Source organism: Mirounga leonina, unplaced genomic scaffold, assembly GCF_011800145.1.
Source record: "Mirounga leonina isolate KUSES-001 unplaced genomic scaffold, KU_Mleo_1.0 Mir_82, whole genome shotgun sequence".
Classification (NCBI taxonomy): Eukaryota; Metazoa; Chordata; class Mammalia; order Carnivora; family Phocidae; genus Mirounga; species Mirounga leonina.
In genome coordinates this window covers 30,635,800-30,658,576 of record NW_023270825.1, presented here as the reverse complement: position 1 = coordinate 30,658,576, position 22,777 = coordinate 30,635,800, and the positions used below count along the sequence as shown (strand labels likewise).

The 22,777-nt window shown below is 47.8% G+C and overlaps 1 protein-coding gene across 4 annotated transcripts in view; it reads left to right on the top strand.

The window, feature by feature from the left end:
- The window catches only part of SMOC1 (SPARC related modular calcium binding 1), a 152,167-nt gene that overhangs the window by 108,804 nt on the left and 20,586 nt on the right, over positions 1–22,777 (top strand). For 3 of the 4 annotated variants that reach the window (XM_034992603.1, XM_034992602.1, XM_034992604.1), the window contains exons 6-7: positions 4,717–4,806; positions 6,775–6,855. In XM_034992603.1, the coding sequence (XP_034848494.1) occupies positions 4,717–4,806; positions 6,775–6,855 (171 nt within the window). The remainder of the gene's footprint in view (positions 1–4,716; positions 4,807–6,774; positions 6,856–22,777) is intronic. The other variant, XM_034992605.1, reaches the window with a different exon arrangement.

Below are 22,777 nucleotides of genomic sequence, written 5' to 3'. Positions count from 1 at the left end.
TCCTCTGTGCTGGCCAGTGGTGAGACTAGATGAGGAAAGCCACCTGCCAGAAACTGAGTGTTGCAAAATGTAGCCTCATTATTGTTGATCTTGACATCATCCTTGAGAAATTCTGTCAGGTCTTCCTCATTCATTCATTCATGAATGTGTAAGCTTGCCTTGCTTTTTATTTTACTGTTTTAATTTTTTATTTTATTTTTTTCTTTAGTGTTTCCAAATTTACATTTTTCTCCCTGTAAGAAAAATGATAATCTTTGAATTGGCTTTTTTCAGTGTTCTATCCTCTTCTCCTTGTTCTGGAAGAGTGTTGTGGTGTTAAAGAGAACTATAGTCCTACTATCTGAGGTCCAAAAGAACTACCAACGATGAGCACCAGGGATCACATCATCATGTACATATATGTCAACTGAGATTCAGATAAAATATATGGGAGAGTCTCCCTGCCAATTAAGGATCACTGAAATAATTCAGCTGTGCTGCCTGAGGTTGGATTTGAGATGACATTGGCCCTACCTCCCTTTTGTGTTAACAGCTTTATTGAAGCATAATTACATACCATAAAATTTACCCATCATAAATGTACACTTCAAGGAATTTAGCACATTTAGAGCATCATGTGGCCATCACCAGGGAACATTTCCATCATTCCAAAAAGAAACCTTGTACCCATTTATAGTGACACCCCACTGCCTCCTCCAGCCCCGGGCAACTACAGATCTGGACTCTATAGACTTATCTTTACTGGGCATTTCACCTAAGTGGAATCCTACAATATGTAGCATTAGTACATGGCTTCTTTCATTTAGTCTTATGTTTTTGAAGTTTATCTATGTTGTTATGTATTTGGAATTCGTTATTTTTCATTGTTGAGTAATATTCCATTATATGGGTATTTTCACCATTTGTTTGTTCACCAGTTGACAAACATTTGGATTGTTTCCAGTTTGAGGCTATTGTAAGTAATGCTGCTATGGATATTTGCATACATGTCTCTGGGTGGACCTGTTTTTCTTTTTCTTGGATGGATTCCCAAGAGCGGAGTATTTGGGTTGAATGGTAAGTTTATGTTTAACATTTCAAAGAAATTGCCAAACTGTTACCCAACATGGCTACTCCATTTTACATTCCCACAGCAATGAATGAGGGTTTTAGTTTCTCCACACCCTTGCCAACATTTGGTATTTCCTATTTTTAAAATTTTAGCCATGCTAGTAGGTACATAGTGGTACCTCATTGTGGTTTTAATCTGCATTTTCTTAGCAACTAATCATGTTGAGCATCTTTTCATGTATCCCTTAGCTGTCCATGCATCTTCTTTGATGAAATGTCTATTAAAATATTTTGTTCATTTTAAAATTAGGTTGTTCATCTTCTTTCTTACTGAGTTGAAAAGTTTATTTTTTTAATTTAAAAACTTTGATAGGATTTTAATTTTGTAAATCCAATCTTTTAAAAGTAAGCAGTTGGATAAGATGGTTTATACTCATGGTATTTATACTTTTAAACTCCTTGCTCCTGAGCCTTTAAAGTCTTTACTCCTGCACATTGTCCCGAGACTGGGGAGGCAGGCATCCTTCATTTTTAGAAGAGGATATCACTGCCCAGAGAAGAAAAGTGAGGGGTTCAGGTTACCCAGTTTATTGGATATACAGCCAGGATCTGAGGTGTGACCCCACTGGAGACTGGGAGACTGAGTGGAAGCTTTTCTCTCTCCCCAGGACTCAGTGTGGGGCCTGGTATTGTCCCAAGGCTTGCCGGGAAGCAGAACTGATGTGGACCTTGGACCCAGGCCTTGGACCTGTGTTTGGTAGAAGGGTGCGCTTGTTTGCCGGGCCGGGAACCAGGTGCCCAGGTGCCCAGAGATGATGGTCAGAGGGTCCTGTTGGCTTTGGCTTGGCTTCTCATCCTTTGGGCAGCTGAATCACACAGGTGGTTCTCCTGGAAGCGGGCACTTTGTCTTTTCTCACTTTACAAAGATCTCCATCTGGGCCTCCATTGTAGCAGCACAGCTGTATCTCCTCACCCTTGGTGACGCTGCCCTGCAGGAAGATTCACTCCCTGCACGTGCCTTCATGCGATGTGGGCTCCGGGCCTGCATCTGGGCGACCGTGGAGGTCCTTGGCCTGCAGAAGTGCCAGGCTTTCCCGGGAGACTGGAAACACTTCTTCCTCTCCTTGAGCAACAGACATTCGCTGATTGCTACACCAGATGGGCAGTCCCAGACTCTCATCTGGTTGATGGTAGAAAGAAGCGGAATGTTTTCTGTTATCCTGCTCCGGAGAGAGCTACGGCTCTTGGAATATGGGAGGATTGTAGTTGAATATTAAAATCTTGCAGGAGCCATTTTTCACTTGGGTTCTCACCATTGTCCCTCTGGGAATGTTTGATTTCTCACTTTCCCTTTGTGACTCTTAAGGCCCCTAAAGCGAGGCCACCCCACGTGGAGGGGCTGAGCACACCGTGCTGGGCTATTTAGACTGTGAACTCTGCATCCGGCAGGAGCAACCAAATGTGCATTGCAGCTGCCAAAAGACTTCATTCAGTGGCTCATTGAATTCAATGGAAAGAGGTGTTAATAGAGTCAGGGGAAGTGATGCTATTTTAAAAAATGACATTGTGTGGTTCTGCTCTGTGTTTATTCTCCCTCAATGACTTCCAGATCAAACTTACACGGCTTTGCATCAAAAGATGCCTGTTCTGGACTGCAGTTTGCGGCAAATAAGATATTCAGCAAGTTAACTCCTCTCCCCCTGCTGTATCTCGTTCCTTGGGCTGATTGTCAGATGGTGCAGGATTGCCTCGGCCCCGGTGGGAGCTGCGTCTTGGTGTCAGCACAGGAGCATGATAGCAGGGTCATGTGTCACGCAATGGTCAGGCCGCTGGCCTCAGCCTCCAGCCATGATTAGGGTCTCTCCAGCTCTCCGGTCGGAACACCCCAAGGGTGGGGTGTTGGTGTAAGAAAGGGATCGGAACTCTGTGTTTTTCCTCCCTCCCTGATAAGATGCAGGGAAGTCGGCCAAGGGTTTTGGGAGCTCCAAACGGCGGAGGGTTGTTGTTATGGGTGATGTGACTGGCGTCGCTGAGACTCCGAGAACTTGCATTCTTCATAGTTAATGAACTCGGTGGAGGGGATTAAGAGGTACAACCTTCCAGTTATAAAATAAGTAAGACACGGGGATGTACAGCATAGGGAATATAGTCAGTACTATTGCAAAGCCTTGGTGTGATGAGAGATGGTAACTAGACAAACTGTGGTGACCATTCTGTAACGTGCATGAGCATCAACTCTCCATGTTGTACACCTGAAACTCATACAGTATTGTATGTTAATTATTCTTCCATTAAAATAAACAAATACCAATTATAACAACCAAAACCTTAAAAATAAGAATCATTGGCAAAACAAATATAAATAAATAAATATAAAATAAATGATTGAATAAAATGACAAAAAAATTAGTTAATGCTTGGAGAATATAGTGTTCCGTTGTACAAGATCTCTGGGGGATGGTGTAATCATCCCACTGCCTGAGAACAAGGGGCTCTTCTTCCCCCAGCCCCTCCCAGGGAGAACGCAGAGAAATCTCTAAACTATGTATTCTCGATGGAGGCAGAGATACCAAGAAGGCGAAATTGATTGGGGAGGGGGGACAAAAGCACTCTTGCTCTTTTTACATATAAAGCGCAGATATACATATAGTACATCAACAGATATACAGTGTATCTGTGTTATTAATATTTCATTAGGAAGGCGATTAGGAAAAAAAATCTGAAAATGCTCTTTAGGTGGACGGTAATGAAAAAAAGTTGAGAGGAACTGCCCTGCACTAAGGTTTTGGGGGATCCTGATGAAAGTAACCCAGAGTCCTGAAAGGTGGTAAAGTCCACACTCACTCCTGCCCTGCAGAGGTTCTTGCTCTACAGATAGCTGCTGACTCTGTCGGAACGATGCGCATTAGCACTTTGTTACTGGGAACTTCGTGCTCCCATCATCTATGGTAGAAATTTCAAAGCCAATCCAGGGTTCAGTTTCTCACATCCCCTTCTATTTTGTTTGCCCCCACCTCTCACCGGGAATGGGAGGGCACAATGTTTCACAGTTAGAAGTGTTCTAAGGATTCCTGATTCTCTTCAGTTCAGCATACTGGAGAGAGGATGGTCCTTCCTGCCTTTTCTTCCTTTTTAGGTGAGGATAGAGAAATAGCCAGGTGTTTGGGAGGGAATACACCACAGTCTCTTGTTTTCCGGAAGCTCTTCAATGAGGGCCACTAGGTACTAGGCTGGCACCTTTCACAGAAGGGCAGGAAGGAACTGGGGACACCAGAATTTGATGTCACAAAGTACACCAACCTTATCCTAACATGCCTGGCCAAAAACTCAGGCCTGCTGGGGAAGATGCCCCCCCCCCCCCCCAGCTTTCCTGTGGGGAGGACCAGGGCTGACAGAGTCATCGTGCCGGTACATGCGGGTTGATGGGGAAGGGCCCTCCAAAGTCATGACAGTCGAGTTCCCTTTTGTCCCTCCCCTGGGATGGTGAACATACACCTGGGTTTGTCTTACTGTTGGTGTTTCTCTGGTGTTCTTTTTTTCTTCCTGTTCTTTCTTTCTTTCTTTCCTTTCTCTTGGTCTCTTCATTGGGACTTGGCCGGGCCATGTGCAAACCCCAACCATTCAACAGTGCTGGAGAGTAGATAGTATTTACCTCAATAATGGTAGTCTCTTTTCGATTCTTTTTAACCCTCAATTCAGATGACGGGTCGAAGCCGACACCCACGATGGAGACTCAGCCTGTGTTCGATGGAGATGGTAAGCTTACTTCCGACTCATATGCTCCCACCCATTTTTATAGTTGAGGAACGTCTTTCCTTTGGATGTTTGTATAAGCTTTATTATTAGTTTTTTTCTTTTTTAATTTCAATTCTTCCCAGTTTAAGCTGGGTTGTTTTAACCTTTAAAAAAATGCAAATCCTCCCAGGAACTGGTACACTCTCTACTTCTGGAAAGGCCCTCTGTTCTAGCCAGGCTTCCTGCCTGGCCGCCGATGTCCAACAATAACACAGCCTGGATGGACCCTTCAAGCTGCCAAGACCAAAGAGCCATGGCTGAGAAAGACAGGCCAGCACTGTCCCTTCAGTAGATGAACCAACACTTACAAGTTCCTTTTCTGTGCCTAGCATTGTACTAGGCCTCTGGGGGACAAAGAAGGAATAGTTGAGACGAAGCCTTTGCTCTCGAGACAATGGCAACTACTGGAGAGTTTTATGTGTTAAGTTATATGGTCTCAGTTTTTATCGTAGTGGACATTTTTTGAAGAAAGAGATTACAGTGGTCTGGAGAAAGACTATGTGAACAGATGGGACCTGGGCTGGATCTTGAAAGGGGAAGGGAAGAATCAGGGCATTGCAGTGGGGGGACTGGAATGGGCAGAGGGCAGAGTATGGTGGGGATGAGGTATGGTAGGAAAGTAGGAGGAAAGAGATTGGTTAGTGGACCTGGTTTGGCTAAGTTGGACCTTGAGAGCATTTGAGAGAGATTTCTAGGACAAGAGAAATAGTGTAGCTGGTAGTAAGATAGAGGCTGAATGTCCCTGAAGGTGTGAGGAGTAGACAAGAGGAGCGCTGGGTGCAGAAGGCTGGTCTCTATTTGAGTTTGAACTGCTCATGGCCTACATTCTTCAGTGTGCTTTGCCATATACTCCAGGTTCCCATGAGGAGGAGTATGAAGCTTGGCAGAGTGCAGTTTCTAGAAAGTCTGACAATGAGGTTCGGCTCTCAGTGCAATATACAGCAAGCTTTGAGCAGCTTTCAGTTGAGTGTATCCAGACCTGAATCACGAGACTGGACAGGGAGACAGGAATGAAAAGAAATTATGCCACTGTTGATACTGTGGCTACAGATGTCCCTAGCAGAGGCTCAGCTCTAGGTAGAAGGATTGAAATGTGAGCTAGCCTTTACAACTGGTCATTTAGTGGAACACATATATGTGTGTTCATGCCTAGAAATTCAGATGTTTCTGTGATCCACAAATCTCCTGGATTTTTGGCAAGTCTGGATCTTGAGGGATCAGTGGGAAATGGAGACCGTGTCACCTTGGGAGATCACCCCAACAATTTCACTAAAGAACTCATCACTCTTCAGTGTGTTCAGGGTCCTCCCAATTCTCATACCACTTGTCCACTGTGTGACCCAAGCCCTGAACGGCCTAGAGGCCCCCCAAGCTCTCTGGATGGAGGGGTTCAGCCTCTGTTCATGAGAAACCATTAGGAAGGATATTGACGCACACATTGGACTCATCACTTTCCTGCCCATGTGGAAAAGAGTCTCAGCAAGCTGAAATCTGTTGTGGCTCAGCCGTTTCCTTCAAAATGGTCTCTGTGGTCTGTTTGGCATTCATTTGTTGATTTATCCCCTTTAAATCTTCTTCCAGGGAAGCAGCTGAGAGAGACTTGGCTTGGCCCATGCTCCTCACCTCCTGGGATAATATTTTGATTCCTGGATGGAGCGGCTCAGCGCCTCTGGACTTAGACCACTCTGCCTCTGAGCAGGGGAGGCCCTGGTTGGCTCCTATGAGCTGGCGGGGAGAGGAGCTTCCGTAGTGAGAAGGGAGAAGGCACTGAGACAAAGTGGATGTGAAATGAGGGAGAAAGCTCAAAGCCTTGATGCCTCAGGCTTTAGAAAAAGCTCCTGAAGTCTGGGGGCTGCCCTCCAAGTTAACCACCCCCTTTGCCCAGATTTTATTTTCTCTTTTCTTCTTCTTCTTTTTTTTTTTTCCCAGAAATTACAGCCCCTACTCTATGGATTAAGCACTTGGTAATCAAGGACTCCAAACTGAACAACACCAATGTAAGGAATTCAGGTAAATAATCTGCCTAGGATTGTATACGTGCCTGATTTTCCTGTGGTTGCCCCATGGTTGGTCCATGACTACCTATTGTATGGGCTTGGGCAAGTCATTTAACCTGTCTTGTTTTCAACTTCTACAGCTGTAAAGATCAGAGGAGTGAATCCCTTTCAACTTTAATTTTCTTCAATCAGTAGCTCAGGGATCATCTTTCGTGAGGAGCTGATCCTTTTAGCAAAAGATCTTTTGACTGTATGTTTTACTATTTTAATTGACTCTCTATATGCCATGCAGAAGGATTTGAAAAACATGACCTGGCATGGAAAAGTTGGACTTCAAGCCATAAGAGACTTGGTTCTGTGTGTTTTTTAAGGCTCCGAATAGTTGCTTACAGTCATGTCTTTTCTGGTCTGATCTTTTGAGGGTCTTGTGAGTGGTCAGGTTTTGGTATTGACTGAACCCCTTATAGAAAGGTGATAATTTTTGGAGTGTGATCAGATTTATAGGACTCATTCATAGAGTTCATTTATCATCAATGAAGACCAAAGTCAATAAAGTTCATTTACCATCAGTAAAGACCAGATGTCCACCAAGAGAAAAATTTATTAACAAACCCAATCTGTATCTCTATCGTGGGGAAATTATCCTTCTTTCAGCTTAAGACTTTAGTATGAGAAATGCCCCTCTGCATAATTTATGCCTGCATAAATTTGGTGGATTTCATTTCAGCCCTATCATTTTTTCCTTATGGATATCAAGGTCTATAAACAAAAGATCCATCCCTTTAAACTGATGGGCAGAGTTTTACAAGACCGTTAATTAATGAGTGGGCTGTCTTTGGCCCCCTGTAGGTTTATCCGTATGCCAGCTCTATCCTAAAGATGGTGGTGGGGGAACTTGATTGTGCGAAGTGAGTTACCCGTTGAGGTGAATCCATGCAGCATTGGTTGATTTTCTCTGTGACGTGGGCTGGTCAGTACCTCTGCATGTGTCTGGTTCTCTGTCTGATAAGAGCTGGAGGTATGGGATGATGGGGTGCGAAGACGACTATGTGAGTCCTGTGGACCAGTCTTTGACAGAACAGTGCCATGTTTAAAGCACAGGTGTTGGAATCAGCAAAACTTGCGTTCACTTTCTGGCTCCAGCACTTAGCGAGTGACCCAGGCAAGTGAAATAATCCCACCCAGAGCCTCAATTCTCATCTGGGATCATGATCTTCCCCTCGAAGGGTTGTGAGTAAAGGTTAACTGAGATACTGTCTATCTGGTACTTAAGCAGTGCCGGGCTAAGTGATAAATAGTAAGTGCAAGATAAGCTGAAAGGACATTATTTATTGTTATCATCATTGTGGTAGGAAAGATGGCAATGTTAATGATACCGCTTACAGTGAGCATTCTTTAATAAGGAAAGAATTTGTGATTGTCATTGTGAGCAAAAGCTTCTTTGTAGAACCTTCTTCCACCTCCCCTCTTGCTGTTAGGCAAATAGGATAAGTCAAAGAGACATGGTTTTGGTGCCTGGGGTACCTGGAAGTGACATCTACCAGTGGTCCCCCCATTCCCTGCACCAGGTCTGCAAAGCCCCAGGGTGAGGCTTTATTCTCTCTGTGACCAGGTGGCAGATCTGAGGGCCAGCGCTCTGAAATTCTACAGCACCATTTGCCTGGAACACTCACTTGACATTTAGCAGTTGCTTCCAGAAATTGCTTCTTTTTCATCTACCAGTGGTTAATTTCTCTATCGAGGCTCTAAACTCTGTGAGGGCAAGGGCTTTGTTGCCTTTCTATTATATCTATTATAGAATCTAGCTCACTTTGATTGCTCTGGGGGAGGACAGAGGAGAAAAGACCATCATCATCATCATCATCAAAATCGGAATCATCCTGTGGGGTCCTGCACAACTTGACATGTGTTATCTCACTGAAGCTTCACCACAACCCGATGAGATAAGTAATGTTATCACCTCCATCTGACAGATGTAGAGATGGAGGCTGAGAGAGAGGAAGTAACTTATCCTGGGTCCCAGCTAATAAGGGGTGGGGCTGGGGAAAATGATTTATCTTTGCTTGTCTTCTTGGGCTATTTTCTCGGAGTCAAGTAAAGTGGTGATGTGAAGCTATTTGATGTTTGCATCCACAAGTCCTTTGGCTTTCCATTCCTACTTGCCCTGTAGAGTCGCCAGTTGGATGAGTATTGGGTCTTATTGAGAAATGGTATCCACACAGGTACAACGGCCTTCTTTTTGTTGGTGTGACCCAGCCACCTTCGTTTTTTCCTGGTTGGCCCCAGTTTTGTCTGGAAGGTTAGTGTATAGAACAGGATAGTTCAGGGAGAGCTAAAGCTTCCCTGGGAGAAACTGAGAAAAGCAGTAATTATCAGAGATCGATACCTTAGGCATTTTCTTATAAACTGAGGACTTTTCTCCATCATGATTGAGTAGTAATACTGACTGAGTACCTGTCGACCCTTTTGATGGAATTATGTGCATAGGACGTGGTGTCACAAAGGCATTTAGGCAGGGATTGACAAATGGCCACCTGCCTGTTCGTGCAAATAAAGTTTTATTGGAACACAGCCTTACCCGTTTCTTTACCTATCGTCTATGGCTGTTTGGGAGCTGCAGTAGTAGAGTTGAATAGTTGTGACAGAGACCGTCCGGTCTGCAAAACCTAAATGTTTACTATCTGACCCCTTACAGAGAGCAGTTTGCCGGCCCTTGGCCTATGGGACTGAAATAGAAGCTTTTGGATGGGCATGTGTGCATGGCCAGACCAGGCAGAAATAGGGGCCATGGCTCCTGAGATGTTTCCCAACATGCCCAGGGAAGCCTGCATCATCAGGTCAGGAACTCTGGGCAGCTCACGTGGCCCTGCCCCATCTAACATGAACCTTTGCCAAGCTTCAACATTCTGTTCTGGTTTGTGCTCTCACAAATGGGATGCCAGGGAAGCTTCCTGAGGTCTGGCTTTTGTGGGCAAGGATAGGGAATCATTTGTATATAGAAGGGGTAAACCTCGTAACGGCATAAGCATGGGCTTTGGTATCAGACAAACCAACAGACCTGGCTTCCAGTGCTAGCTTCCCATGAGAGGCCAAGTGACCTCGAGAAAGTTCATAATCTGTGAAACAAAGTTCTTAGTGCCTTGCGGGGGTTTTCTGAGGATTCAACAATATATATGAAATGCCTAATGCAGAGTAGGTACATCATGAATGATTTAAAAAATAATGGCTACTCTTGATGGCATATCTTTATATCTTGTGCCAAGTACTCTTCATGTTATCTCATTTGGTTTGATGAGAAATCAGATAACACTTTGGTGATAACTCATGTCTGGGCAGCTGGCTCTGGTAAGGACTGGAGCCTCTGGGTCAAGCCCCCGAGGCAGTTTCCCGTTAGAGTTTGCCAGAAGATTCTGGGTTAGTTGAGCTTCAGCCCCCACCCATGGGGAGGGCAAAGTGGGACTCAGCAGCTGGTCTAGGTGAGAGTTCTTCCCACTCTCTCTCAGAGGCAAGAAGGCCATCCCAGTTCCTTCTACACCCCAAACATCCTTCTTTCACACTCAGACCCTGTGACGCCAGGTTTGTTTTCTGGCCTGGGGACTGTTGATGTTGGCAAGGTTCCACTGGGCAGCCGAAGCTCTGCAGTAACATGACACATACGGCTGCAGACTTATCCTGTCTCCCTCTCTCCTCCTGGAGGGGTCGGTCCTTGTTTTTAAGGCTTTGTCTTGTGTTCCCTGTGGTCAGGGTCGCCTTCTGAGGACTTGGCAGCCTCAGCGTTGACGGGTTTGCCCCTCTGGACTCCTGACTCTGATTCTGGCCTCTGTGGCACCCCTTGTACCTGGCCAGCCGACACCCTAAAACCTGACAGCAGGCATGTCCTCTCATACGAGTGTTGGCCAGAGACTCTGTGCTGCTTTTAGGACCAAATATGAACTCTTGTGGAGTTTTTGGTATCAGAGCCTGGCTACCAAGGCACTTCTTAATATAACTAGAGTTTAAAAATCTTTTTTAATCATCTACATTTTATAGACGAGAGCAAAGAGATTAAAGAAATGACGAAAACTAGGCCTTGTCTCATTCTTTGTCCCATATTCCATGTCCCACTGCTTCTAATTTTACTATGTGCAGACACTCTCCTACAGCTGTGATTTATAAAAGTCTCTCTCTCTCTCTCTCTCCTTTTTTTTTTCCGTATGACAGAATTCTGTGCTTTCTTGTCTGGGGAAATACTCTCAGGAAGTATGGTCGTGTGAGCCTTACTCTTCTCTTGGGGCAGCGTAGCGATGCCCTCAAGGCTCAGGGGCCCTCTCCCTCTGCCCCCGCTTGGCTGCCTACCTGCTGGAGCCACTGGTGGGGTCACTTGACTTCTCTTCTTCCTCCCCTGTCTCTTTCTTCCCTTTCCTGCCACCTTTCCTTGTTAACTTCTTCCACGATCTGATCTGGGATTTCGAGAAGGCCCTAGAACCTGGCGCTGGGGATGAAATCCAAAAGGACTTGCTTTTCCTCCCTTGCCTCTTTGCCCAGCAGAGCTTCCTTGCGGGCATCACCCGAACGCAGCAGCTTGGGGGAGCTCTGTTTCCCCAAGACCCAGCCGTCAGCAGGGGTACAAGGTGGAAATGCATTTCTTGTAAGTTTTGCCATGAAAACAGCCCCGTCCCCGCACACGTGGGAGCGTTTGCCTAACTCACCACCCGCGTGGCGGGCCAGCTGTTCGCAGCAGCCCTGCTCCTACCTGCCGGCGTCAGCGCCGTGCTCCTCTCGGCCTGCCGCGGGCCCCTTGGCTGCATTTGGACTGCTCCTTCCTCACCAGGGAAGCTCCTGCCGGGACAGCTGCTATGACTGGGATGTGGGGTCACTGAGGCAACAGCACCTCCTGGCCGGATCCCCCAGCCCCCAAACCAACACTCTTGGCCTGCCCAGAAACCGCGGGGTGATGCAATGACCTGAGGCCTGGAAAAATAAACAGCTCTCAGGGAAACCAGCGGTAGCTGTTGTAAGCAAATACCCCACAGCCACCTGGAACCTCGCACATGACGTGATTGTAAGGAAGAATGAGTAATCTGTTAACGTTAGCAGCCGAGGACGGGTCTGGGCTTGCGAGCATTTAAAATATCTGTATAAAAGCAAACCCTTGATGTTTATTTCTATAACTGGCCTTCTGGACGCCTGCCCATCTATCTGCTGCAGGTGTCTTGGTCAATCATGGCCAGGAGAATGGAGCTGGGGACAGGGAAGGGTGGTCATCCCTATGGCTCTCTCCATAGCAACAAAGGCCTTTCTCAAGTCTTCCCTTTGCAGAGAGGAGCCATACACATATTTGGAGGCCCCAGGGAGCCCAGCCCCGCAGTCCATTTTTTCCTTGTTTTAAAATTAGCTTTCCCAGTTGTCTTGCTTCTTCACCCCACCGCATCTGCTTCGGACATAGGGGTGCGGTGGTGGGGCGGGTGAGGTGAGAGTATGATCGGCCTCTGGGCCTTGCTTGAACAGCGAAGGTTTTTTTCCGTAGGTGAGTTTGTACGCTTTTTGGTGTTGATAGCATGACCATGTGCCCTAGCATTTTCTTTTGGCCTCTGCTACTAAAAACCTGAAACTACAGGTCCTGCTAAGGTACTGCAGTTGGCTCCTTCCAATTTGCTAGAAGTCAGCTATGGTCTCTGCTCTGTCCGAGGGTCCTCATTCTGTGTTTATTTGTAAAATGGCTTTGCGAGAAGGCAGGGTATATATCTTATAAACACACTCACACATTAGTGTTTTGGGAGATGAAGAGTGAAGTTATGACACTTTGACAAATTAAAAACTATCTCTTCCATTCCCTCCCCCCACCCCCGCCCCAGCATGTGGCCCCTCCTTCCTTCTTGCCTACATTTTTATTTGCTAGCTCTTGTCCTTAAAGGACAGAGCTTGTCAGATCAAGGTCAATGAAGTTACTGAGCAAAACTAGAAAGAAGACAGCTTGCCACTTCTCAGTACTTGTCATTGCAAAACCACTGGGAAGCATTTCACATTCTTTTTGGTGGAAGGGTCACATGAGCTCACTTAATGGCATGAGGCAGGAGAGATGGAGCCTTTTCTAAAATTTGAGGGGATGTGAGTCAGTGATGCTTTGGGGGAAAAGTTTTTTTAAAAAGTGCCTGTATGCTATATTGGGACGATCCATTCTTGAAGAAATATCTTCTGTAGAATTTATACCTTGTTTTCCTCCACTCCTCAGTTTCTTCTGTGTGGGAAGGCAGAAGTCAGTGCTTCCAACAATGGTGAACCATGCCTGGCCATTTTAGGTTCCACAGAGGGAAATTATTTACACAGGATGGTTGGTTTGTAATTTTCCCTTCCACGTCCTCACCCACGACATTTTGTCCCAGAAGCACGCCCTATTTACAGAGACCCGACTGCAAACACCCCTGTGAGTAGGTGCCCTCAGCCAGCGTCGGGGATGTGGGATGGGCATGGTGACTTTTGTTCTGGAGATGGGGCCTCTGAGCCACAGCCACAGCATGACTCTGAAGGGGTTGAGAGGTACAGGGGAGAACCTGGAACCAACAGCCTTGCCCCTCACTTAACCCCTTCCTGGTGCTTAGGTTCCGCGGGGACGTGGGAGGCGGAGTTTGTGATGTGGGGGCGGGGTTTGTGATGTGGGAGGCGGGGTTTGGGACATGGGAGGCGGAGTTTGGATCAGGTCCCCGAGCCGTGGCGAAGCGCGCCAGATGCTCCCTAATTGTAAGGCTGTGGGTCTCAAAAGTGCATCATCTAGTACCACCACTTCATTTTCAATGTCAGAAAAGAGCCCCGGCTAGTCAAGGGCCTCGTCCAGGGTCACAGGCCCATCAAAAACTGCTATGTGCCAAGGCCTCTACGTGGTGCGAAGGGGAGGAAATGCAAGTAATGTCTAAGGAAGGAGCCGGCTGTTGGGCCCTGGTGTGCCAAAGGGAGGGGGCCGTGGTGCGGTCCACTGCAGTGCAGGGAAATGTTCTATCACTGATCTTGTTTTGAGTTGCTGGCATGGCAAGCATAGAAAGGAAGTCTCCTCTAACTGATTCTTAGCTACATTATTATTTTTTTAGCTCGCCTACAGGCAGTGTGCCTCTGTATCGCCTGCACTTGGCCCAGACTGCTCCCATTACCCACCCTTGATCCATCCCTGCAGTCCAACCGAGGAGACGAGTTATTCACGGCGATGGGTCAGGAAACCCAGGTTCATTCCACATTTGCTGAGGATACTGCTGCCTTAGACCGGCTAAGATCTTAGACTATTTATTAGCTGATGCTGGGGCCAGGTTAAATGCCTCTACTGCTTCACTTAATCCCCCAGAGACCCTATGGGGTGTGTGCTATCATTACCCTGCTTTTATAGGTAAGGAACCTGGGACTTAGGGAGCTGAAGGAAACTGCCCAAGGTCACAGAGCTAACACGTGGTGGAGACTGATCCCTCTGACCCCAAAGCCCATGCTCCTGGCCACCACCCTGTAGGGCCTCTACTCCAGCTGTTGTTGACTTCCATGAAACAGCCACAGAGCCTTCCCTGTGCCAGGCCCTGGGGTGGAGGGTGCGAGAGTGGGAGAGCTAGGCTCTTACTCTTGCTTTCAGCCTTGCCAAGGAAGCCCAGGTGTCCCCACGCCACCCCCACTCCTGTTCCTCTGACTGCCTTGAGTTCTCTCTGGCATTTGGGAACAGCCATCCCACTGAGCCTTGCTGCCTCCTCACCTATTCTGGACCAGAGGTGAAGAGCATCTCTTGGCCAGTTAGTCCATCGGAAGGGGTCATCTGCTCCAGAGACCACCCTCCTCCAGTGGTCCAAAGTCCCTCTGTAGGTTAAGATTGGGTGATGGTATCATTTTCACTTCATTTGGGTACCCACCTGCTAGAGGAAAGGGCCTTTAGATTAAAGAGATGGAAGAACCCATCCCAGTGGAAGAGGTGACCGTTTTAAATTTGTGCATATTCTGTTTCTGTTCGCCCCACCCCTACCTCTACATGCTACACCCCTGAGCACAGTTTCCGGGGTTGACTCCATTCTGTTTGTCAGTGAGGCTGTTTCTTCTCTGACCTGGCAGGGCCTCTCCTCTGGGCCTTTCCCTTTCTAGGCCTGTTGTCTGTCCTCAGATCTGAAGTGAGCCCTGAGCAATGGTTCTGTGCATTCCCCTCCTCTCTCGGGGGCTCTCGCAGTCCCTAGATGACTCTGACTCGGGAATCGGTGATGGCTGAATGGCAGCTCAGTGCTGGGTGTGATGGAGGGCCCACGGTGGCAGGCCAGAGCCAGCCCCACACATGGTGCTTGGAAAAATGGTCCCCCGGGGGCCACTTGGCCCCTCCTGTGAAAAAGTGCAAAGTCCACAAGTAAGAAAAATAACCTCTTCACATAGTTGGCTTGAAACCGTAGGTGCTAAAACTCTTTGTGGCTAAGTAAACAAAAAGGGCCTGCTCCTCGACGTTCCATAAATCACTCCTGAAGATTATGGGCTCCAGCAGCATGTCCTCCCCTGGAGACCACATCCCCGGCCCTTCAAGACCAGGAAAGTCACTGCCTTCGGACCTGGTCCTACCTGTTCCTCCTCTTGTGTCTGCAGTCCCCTTGGCGGCGGATTCTCCGCCCTGAGTCGGCGGCGTAGACCACTGCCACCCTCACATGCTGACTCAGGGAACCCAGAGGCAGGGGCCGTGAGTTCTTCTGCCTCTGGAATGTCAAGTCGTGATTTAGGAAAGGTTGTTTTTAACACATGGTTTGTTATTTTGGGTTATTGTTCAGCATTGCATTCATTTTTGATAAGAGGCTAGGTGGGCGTGTGGTATTGGAAGAGGTTTCAGGCTAATTGTGGGCGACACAATGCTAGTGTTTTCCTTAATGTTCTTGGCCTGGTGGACGATTCCTTTCACAGCGAAACATAAATAAGCTCCTCTCGATTTCCAGGCGGGTCACCTTTTACTGATTTTTTTCCCCCTAAGAAAATCCAGTGCTTGATAGTCTGAGGGTGGAGTGTAGCATTTTCCAGGATGAGTCAAGGGTATAGATATTCTTTTCTCAGCCTCTGTGGTCTCAGCCCCACCGTTGGGCATTTACTCAGCGGTGGGTGGCCCCGTGTCTGAAATGTCAGGCTAGAACAGAATTCCGCGGCTGGAGATGGCACATAGCAGGGATTCAAGCAATAGAGGGGTTCTTGGACTAAATACTCTTTCTGTATCCTTTAAATAGAGACTCCATGGTTCTGCTATGAATAAGGAGCTGGGGGCCAGGGGTGGGAGCAGGGAAGGATGAGGAAGGGTGCCATAGAGTTCTCGCTCTCAGGAACCTACGGTCCAGACAAGTCAGGTCCCAAGGGTGACAGCTCCTCGAGGGGAGCAGATACTCAGTCCTAGACTCAGTAGAGGGAGACTTCACTGTAGGTTGGGGCCCTCAGGGAAAGTTTCAGGGACAGAGGAAGGCCTGAAGTGAGGATAGGCTAAGATCTCAGGGCTAGTTCTTTCTTCTTACTATGTCTTACAGAACTTTCGTGACCTTTCCAGAGGCTGACACGGTGCCAACCTAGGCCCAGTACCAGACTGTGTGAGAACCTGTGTCCACCAAGGCCCCTGACCTCCTCTGCGTCCTGTGAGCCCTAATCTCATGGGTCACTCAGGATCCTGGGTCAGGTCCGAGACTCCGGGAGCACCCTCCTCTCTCAGCCCACCGTCCTCCATTCTGTCAGCTTCCCACTTCCTTTTGTCTCATAAAAGCAGCTCTTGGTCAGGATGGCCTGAGCAGCTGCCCTTCGTTATCAACCGTGCCTCCACTGGGAGGAGAGCTTCTGGTTCTTTCTCCAGGAATATTGCATCATTCATCAAGGCACCTTCCCAGTGCACATTTCTATGGCCCGTGACTCTTCTTGGTTCTTCTGTGTATGGTTTTCTGTAAGACCAGGTTTTTTTTTTCTTGCTCTCATTTTTCATACGGACCTTGTGATGGTTTATTTCATGTGTGAACTTGGCTAGGCTACAGTGCCCAGTTTCTACACCAGTAGACTAGTTTCTACACTAGTCCAGATGTTGCTGCAAAGGTATTTTTTTAGATGAGATTAACATTTGCAATCAGTTGACTTTAAGTAAAGCAGATGACCCTCCATAACATGGGCGGGCGTTGTCCAATCAGTTGAAGGCCTTCAAAGCAAAAACTGAGATTTCCTGAGGAAGGAATTCTGCCGCCAGTCTGTAACACAGAAATCCTGCCTGAGTTTCCATCCTGCTGGCCTGACCTATTGACTTTGGACTCAAGATTGCAGCATCATTCCTACTTGCATTTCTAGCTTGCCGCCTGCCTGGCAAACTTCACACTTGCCAGCCCCATGATCATATGAGCCAATTCCTTAAAATAAATCTCTATTCATGAATATGAATGAAGAGAGAGAGATATATATGCAATAGATAGAGGTAGATCTATGTATCTGGATTTTATGAAATATATATTCATATATATATATATATGAATATATATAGAGAGGGAGGTAGATCTCAATATAGATGGATCTAGGTATCTGGGTATAGATGTAGATGTAGATATAGGTCTCTTATTGGTTCTGTTACTCTGGAGAACCCTGATTGCTACTGACCTGCCCCGACTAACTGCCTTCTCCCCACCCTGCCTCCATCACCATGAGGATCCCCTGCTCTTTCTCCAGAGAGTTCACGATGTGACTGGCCCACGGATACCTGCTGACTTGGGTTACCCAGTGTCTCAGCTTTTCTCTCTGCTCCTTCTTTTAGCAGCTTCTCTTCTGGAAGGCAGCAACCAGAAAGAAAGACCAGCCCAAGGACCTGAAACTCGAATCTTCTAATGTTTATGTTTCTTGGTCATTTTTGTTTAAAAAAGAAAAAAGTGAAGAAGAAGAAAAAAAAGGGAAAAAATGATAAAGGAGAAAAAGTTCCCAGGACAAAAGGATAAACTCTGGGCTAAAATCAGGATTGGGGCTTAGCCGAGGATTTGGGTTGTCCACGCCCTCCTTTGCTCCTAATTACCACGAGTACTTGAGAGGCACAGAGGCAGGGACTAGCCACAGCAGGCCGAGCTGTTCTCCATGCTTATCCTGTCTTGGCGGGACACGTGAGAGCCCATGCCCTGGGCCCGCAGACAGGGTTTGGGTTCGTCTGGTTCAGCCTCGTCTCTCCCTCGCCTGTCCCCCTCCCTGCTGCTGCCACCCCGCTTCAGGCCTGCTTTGCTCTGGAGCTAGAGTAAGTGATGGCAGAGAGGGCTGTGTTTTCTGGTGGCAAGGGCCAGCCCGTGTCCTCCCTTCTTCCACGGGATACTGTTCTGTTGTATTTCTTCTCTCAGGCAGCCAGCGGTCTGTCAGTGAAACTCAAAGCCCACATTGCCAGGTGAGGAGTGGCGTGGCTCTCATCTCTCCTTCGTACCATCCTGGCATTGGCTTGTGCGGGTGGGGTGCGCGAGTGTGTGAGAATGTGTGGGCCTGTCTCTGCACGCCCCCTGGCCGGCCCTGACTGCTCCCCTCGCCATCAGGCCAGACCTTCTGATGTTGTCATCCTTCCCTGAAGTTTCTGAAGCAGAGACCGAATGTTCTAAAGCTGTGGACATGTCTCCTTCTGGGCAGCTCCCTCTCTGAACCAAGGGTCAGGAAGAGACCCTCAAAGGAGACCCCTTGTCTTACGTTATTGCAAGGTGACTTCTTGGTACCTGGGGAAATGGATAGTTGTGAATTTTGAGGTTCATTTGGGAGGCGACCCAGAAGGGCAGAGGGTGACAGCGGCCCTAAGGATGGGGCTGGCTTCTGGGTCCTCAGATACAGAATGAGTTTATGCCCGTTGGTACATTCTGATTTGTATTTGCATGACCTCTGGAGATGCTCTGAAGGAGTAATCGATTGATTGATTGATTATTGATCCATTGATTGACTGAAGGGTGTGGGAGGGCTACAAAAGTCCCTATATAAGGGGCAAATTGATAAATATGGAGTTGAGCAAGTCGAGGTGTTTCACATTCTATTGCTGGGTAACAAACCACCCCAAAACTCACTGGCTGACAACAAAAATAATTTAGCCTTTCTCATGTTTCTGTGGATTGGCTGGGTGTTTCCTTGACGGGCTCTGTCTGAACTCACTCCTGGCTCATCCAGCGGGAGGGTCCATGGGGCAGGAGCGGCCAAGATAGCCAAGGTCATGCCTCTGGCAGTTGGTGCTGGCTGCGGATTGAGGGTCTCCTGTTTTCTTCTGTGTGCCTCTCATCTTCCAGTGTGCTGGCCTGGCTTCCTTCTGTGCTGCTCTCAGGGCAGCTTCTAAGAAGATGAAAGGTGAGGCTGCAAGGCCCCTACAGGCCGAGGCCTGGAAGTGACACACTGGAACCCCAGTCTGCCCTTTGCATTGGTCAAAGCCAGTCAGCGTCTGGCTGATATGGGGAGGTGCAATTCACTGGAGCTATTTTCTAACTATTTGCCACAGCAAGGAAAAGAAGAATTGGGATTCGAATAAAAATCAGACTAGCATCTGGCAGTGAGAGATGGTATTGAAGAGGGTTGGGGAGCATAGCCCAGGAGCCGACTCCCCGGGGCTGGAACCCCCGCTCTGCTCCTCCCTACTTGTATGACTTTGAGGAAACCCTGCAGCCAGCCTGTGTTCCTGGGTCCTTCTCTGCTCAGTGAGGGTAATAATAGCACCTATCTTGAGGCTTGTGATGAGCTTGAAGTGAGTTAATACAAGTCAAGTGCCTGGTACCAAGCTTGGCCCACAGTAAACACTGAAATAGATGTGAGCTATTCGTATTCATTTTGTGTTCTCTAATGGCAGGTGAGTGACGAATGTGGCTTTAAGTTTTCAGTTCCAAAGCAAAGAGGCAAAAATACTCGGGTACAAGATGTGTAGTCTGTTTAGGCTGAGAAAAATCGTTGGTTCAGAAAAAGCTGTGCTGTGTTAATGGGCAAGTACATGAGTTAACACACTTGCTTTCAAATGCGGCAGATTTGGGGAGTCTGCAAAATGACTGAGCTAAAAGAACTTCACGCTAAAAGTAAATGTATTTTTCTCCCAGAGCAAATGATTAGAGGCAGTAACCTGTGTCTAAAATTTAGCAAGATAGGCTCGACGGTCAGAAGACCTTCACTGGGGTCCCAGCTCTCTTCTCTCTGGCTGAATAGGAAAATTCATGAATCCCTCCAAAGCTCAGCTCCTTTGTCTACAAAATGGGCATACTCATAGTGCCCCCCTCGGATGGACAAAGAGATTAAGCAAGCAAAACCCTTTGTCTATCACCTGGCATATACTACTCAATGAGGATTTGCTCTATTATTAGCATAAAGATGGTTTTAAGGGAGATCTTCTCTCTGTTGGAAGATAAATTCTCTGGGTACTCTTCACAGATGGTTAGTGATATTATTATAAACTTCTCCTGTCTCTTTCTTAGAGGGGCATCTGGAATTTTCAGGGTCTGTCCTAAAGTAATAAGCGTATATGCCAACAAGCCATAACCCCTACACTTAGCCTTCTCTCTAGTTCCACGCCAGCCCCCATTTTTCCAAATTAGCGAGCTTTATCACTTGTGTGGTTCTTACTCTCCGTCGAACTCCGTGCGGCCTCTGTGGAAGCTGGCTGCACCCAGGTCAGAGCAGCCTTCAAGGACTTCCAGAAGTCTGTCGACAGCCCCCAAACCACGGGTTGCCACCTCCTCTTCGATGGCTCCTCTCCACATTTCTGCAGTTTCGGGATCCCAACCGTGTGAAGTCAGGTTATCGTTCTCCCTGCCCCTGGGTAAGCTTCCCCTCACTCTCTCTGCCTCTCGCTTTCAGGCTGGATTGATGGCTTTAGAACGTTGGCCGGGAGGATCTTAATTTAAAGCCTCCGTCAGAGGTTGTTTTATGAACGTGGTGCCAGTAAAAAGCTGTCTTCCTTTGGTTTTGCTCCTCTGTCGCCTTTCTCTGGGCATGAAATATGAGGTTGGGAAATAAGGTAACCAAATTGGGATTGGGGGAGCTATTGAAAAACTCTTGCATCGTCCCTGGCAGGGGCCGTGGCTCCATCCCAGCCAGGGGCCCAAGTCAAAATTCTGGGCCTTCAAGCCAGCTTTATGTCTCTGATAAACCAATCAGTTTCTGTCTCTTACTCCAGCTGCCTCTAGAGGCTCTTCTGGTGGTAGTTCTAATCGGGTTCAGAATCCCTAGTCTCTGGTCTGTCAGCTGTTGGGAACTCCTGTTCGTCTGGCTAAGGAGGTTCTGTTTAGTTTTTCTTTTTTTTTTTTTTTTAAAGATTTTATTTATTTATTTGAGACAGAGAGAATGAGAGAGACAGAGAGCACATGAGAAGGGATAGGGTCAGAGGACGAAGCAGACTCCCTGCCGAGCAGGGAGCCCGATGCGGGACTCGATCCAGGGACTCCAGGATCATGACCCGAGCCGAAGGCAGTCGCTTAACCAACTGAGCCATCCAGGCGCCCCTGTTTAGTTTTTCTGTGTTTACATTATAAAAACAGTAGTATTTTTTTTTCATTTTCCAAATTCAAAGTTATATTTTAATAGTGAATGTGTTCAGCATACACACTTCCTGACCCTGAGATATTTTTATGCCCCTAAGGAGACGTTCCCCTCCCCCGCAAGGAGAATCACTGGGCTACTGCTTTTCAACATTTTTCCTGGGAGTGAGACAAAGAATCTTTTCCCCATTGTGTGACTCTTCCCCAACACAGCGTTGGGCTGCTTCGCGGCGCCGTGTACCCCTGCTTTGTTGAAACCTCTGTACAGCTCATTTGTGGGTCATTGACGGAGCTGTTATTTCAGAGGTTTGGCTCCTTTAGAGTTGAGTTGCTGTTATTTTGACCGTTGGTGCTATTCAGTGAGTAGCATGAGTCTCCAGGTTACTGATACCGACCTCCTGGCTCAAAGAATGGTATTTTTATAACACACTGTTAACATTTCATGGGATGCCCAAGACTGTTCCTGTCATCTTCAAGAGGGAAGTTGTGGCATCATATTCGCGAAAGAAATAAAGATATAATAAAGAAGTAGACAAAGCAGAGTAATAGTACAGGTCTATGATGTGACCCCTTTTATTGTAAAAAAACAAACAAGTAGGTGTGTGCATAGGTATTTTCATGTTGTAGGTGCAAGAGCGAAGGTCTAGGGAAGGTAGTGTTTAACTTCGGTGGGATTCTGGGTTTTTCACAATTTTCTTTATACCAAGAAAAGAAACCCCAATGCTATTTATTTTTAATAACGAAAAGACAAACGAAAACACAACAACAGCCACCCAACAGGAGAGGGAAGTCAGGCAGGTAGACCGTTGGGTGGAGTTTTCGGGCCAGGGTCCGTGTGGGGCCGAGGCCTGGGCCCGGCCCGCGGAAACCAGGTTCGGCATTCAGATGCATTCACGGGCTGCCCACGGCTGCTGAGCGCAGACGCTTCCTGTGGGCGTCTCTCTCCCCCACCGGATAGAGCAGCGTTGTGTCCTGGGCTCGAGCCTGTCAAGCCTACTTTGCTCAGCCGTGCTGGAGCCTGGGATGGAGTGGGGATGGCCCTGATTCTGCTCCTCTTGGGCGCTGAGCCTCGATCCCCTGGGGCTGGCGGCCGTGGCTCTGTCCTGCTGGGCTTGGGAGAGTGTCCGCACACACAGGCATGCCTGCGTCAGCTTGTCAGCTCTCAGGGGTCAGGCTCCTGCACCTCCGCCTCTCCCAGAGCCAGGAGACCGTGCATCAGCGAGAACCAGCGGGAACCACTCTGCAAACAGCCCGGAAATTCCACCCCCGGGGCAAAGTGCCGTTCAGATAAGGAGCGGCCCTGCAGCCCCAGCGGGCCTATGGCCCGTAGAACGCACTGCATGTGAGTGCTAATGACCCCTGGCAATGGAGAGGCTACAGGGCGGTTCTGGGCCTCCAGCCCCCCACCCCCACCCCCACCGTGGACCAGTGTGGGAACCACAGCACTGCCTGGTGACTCCCCAGCCACCCATTGCTCGGGGCCAGGCCGGATCCTTG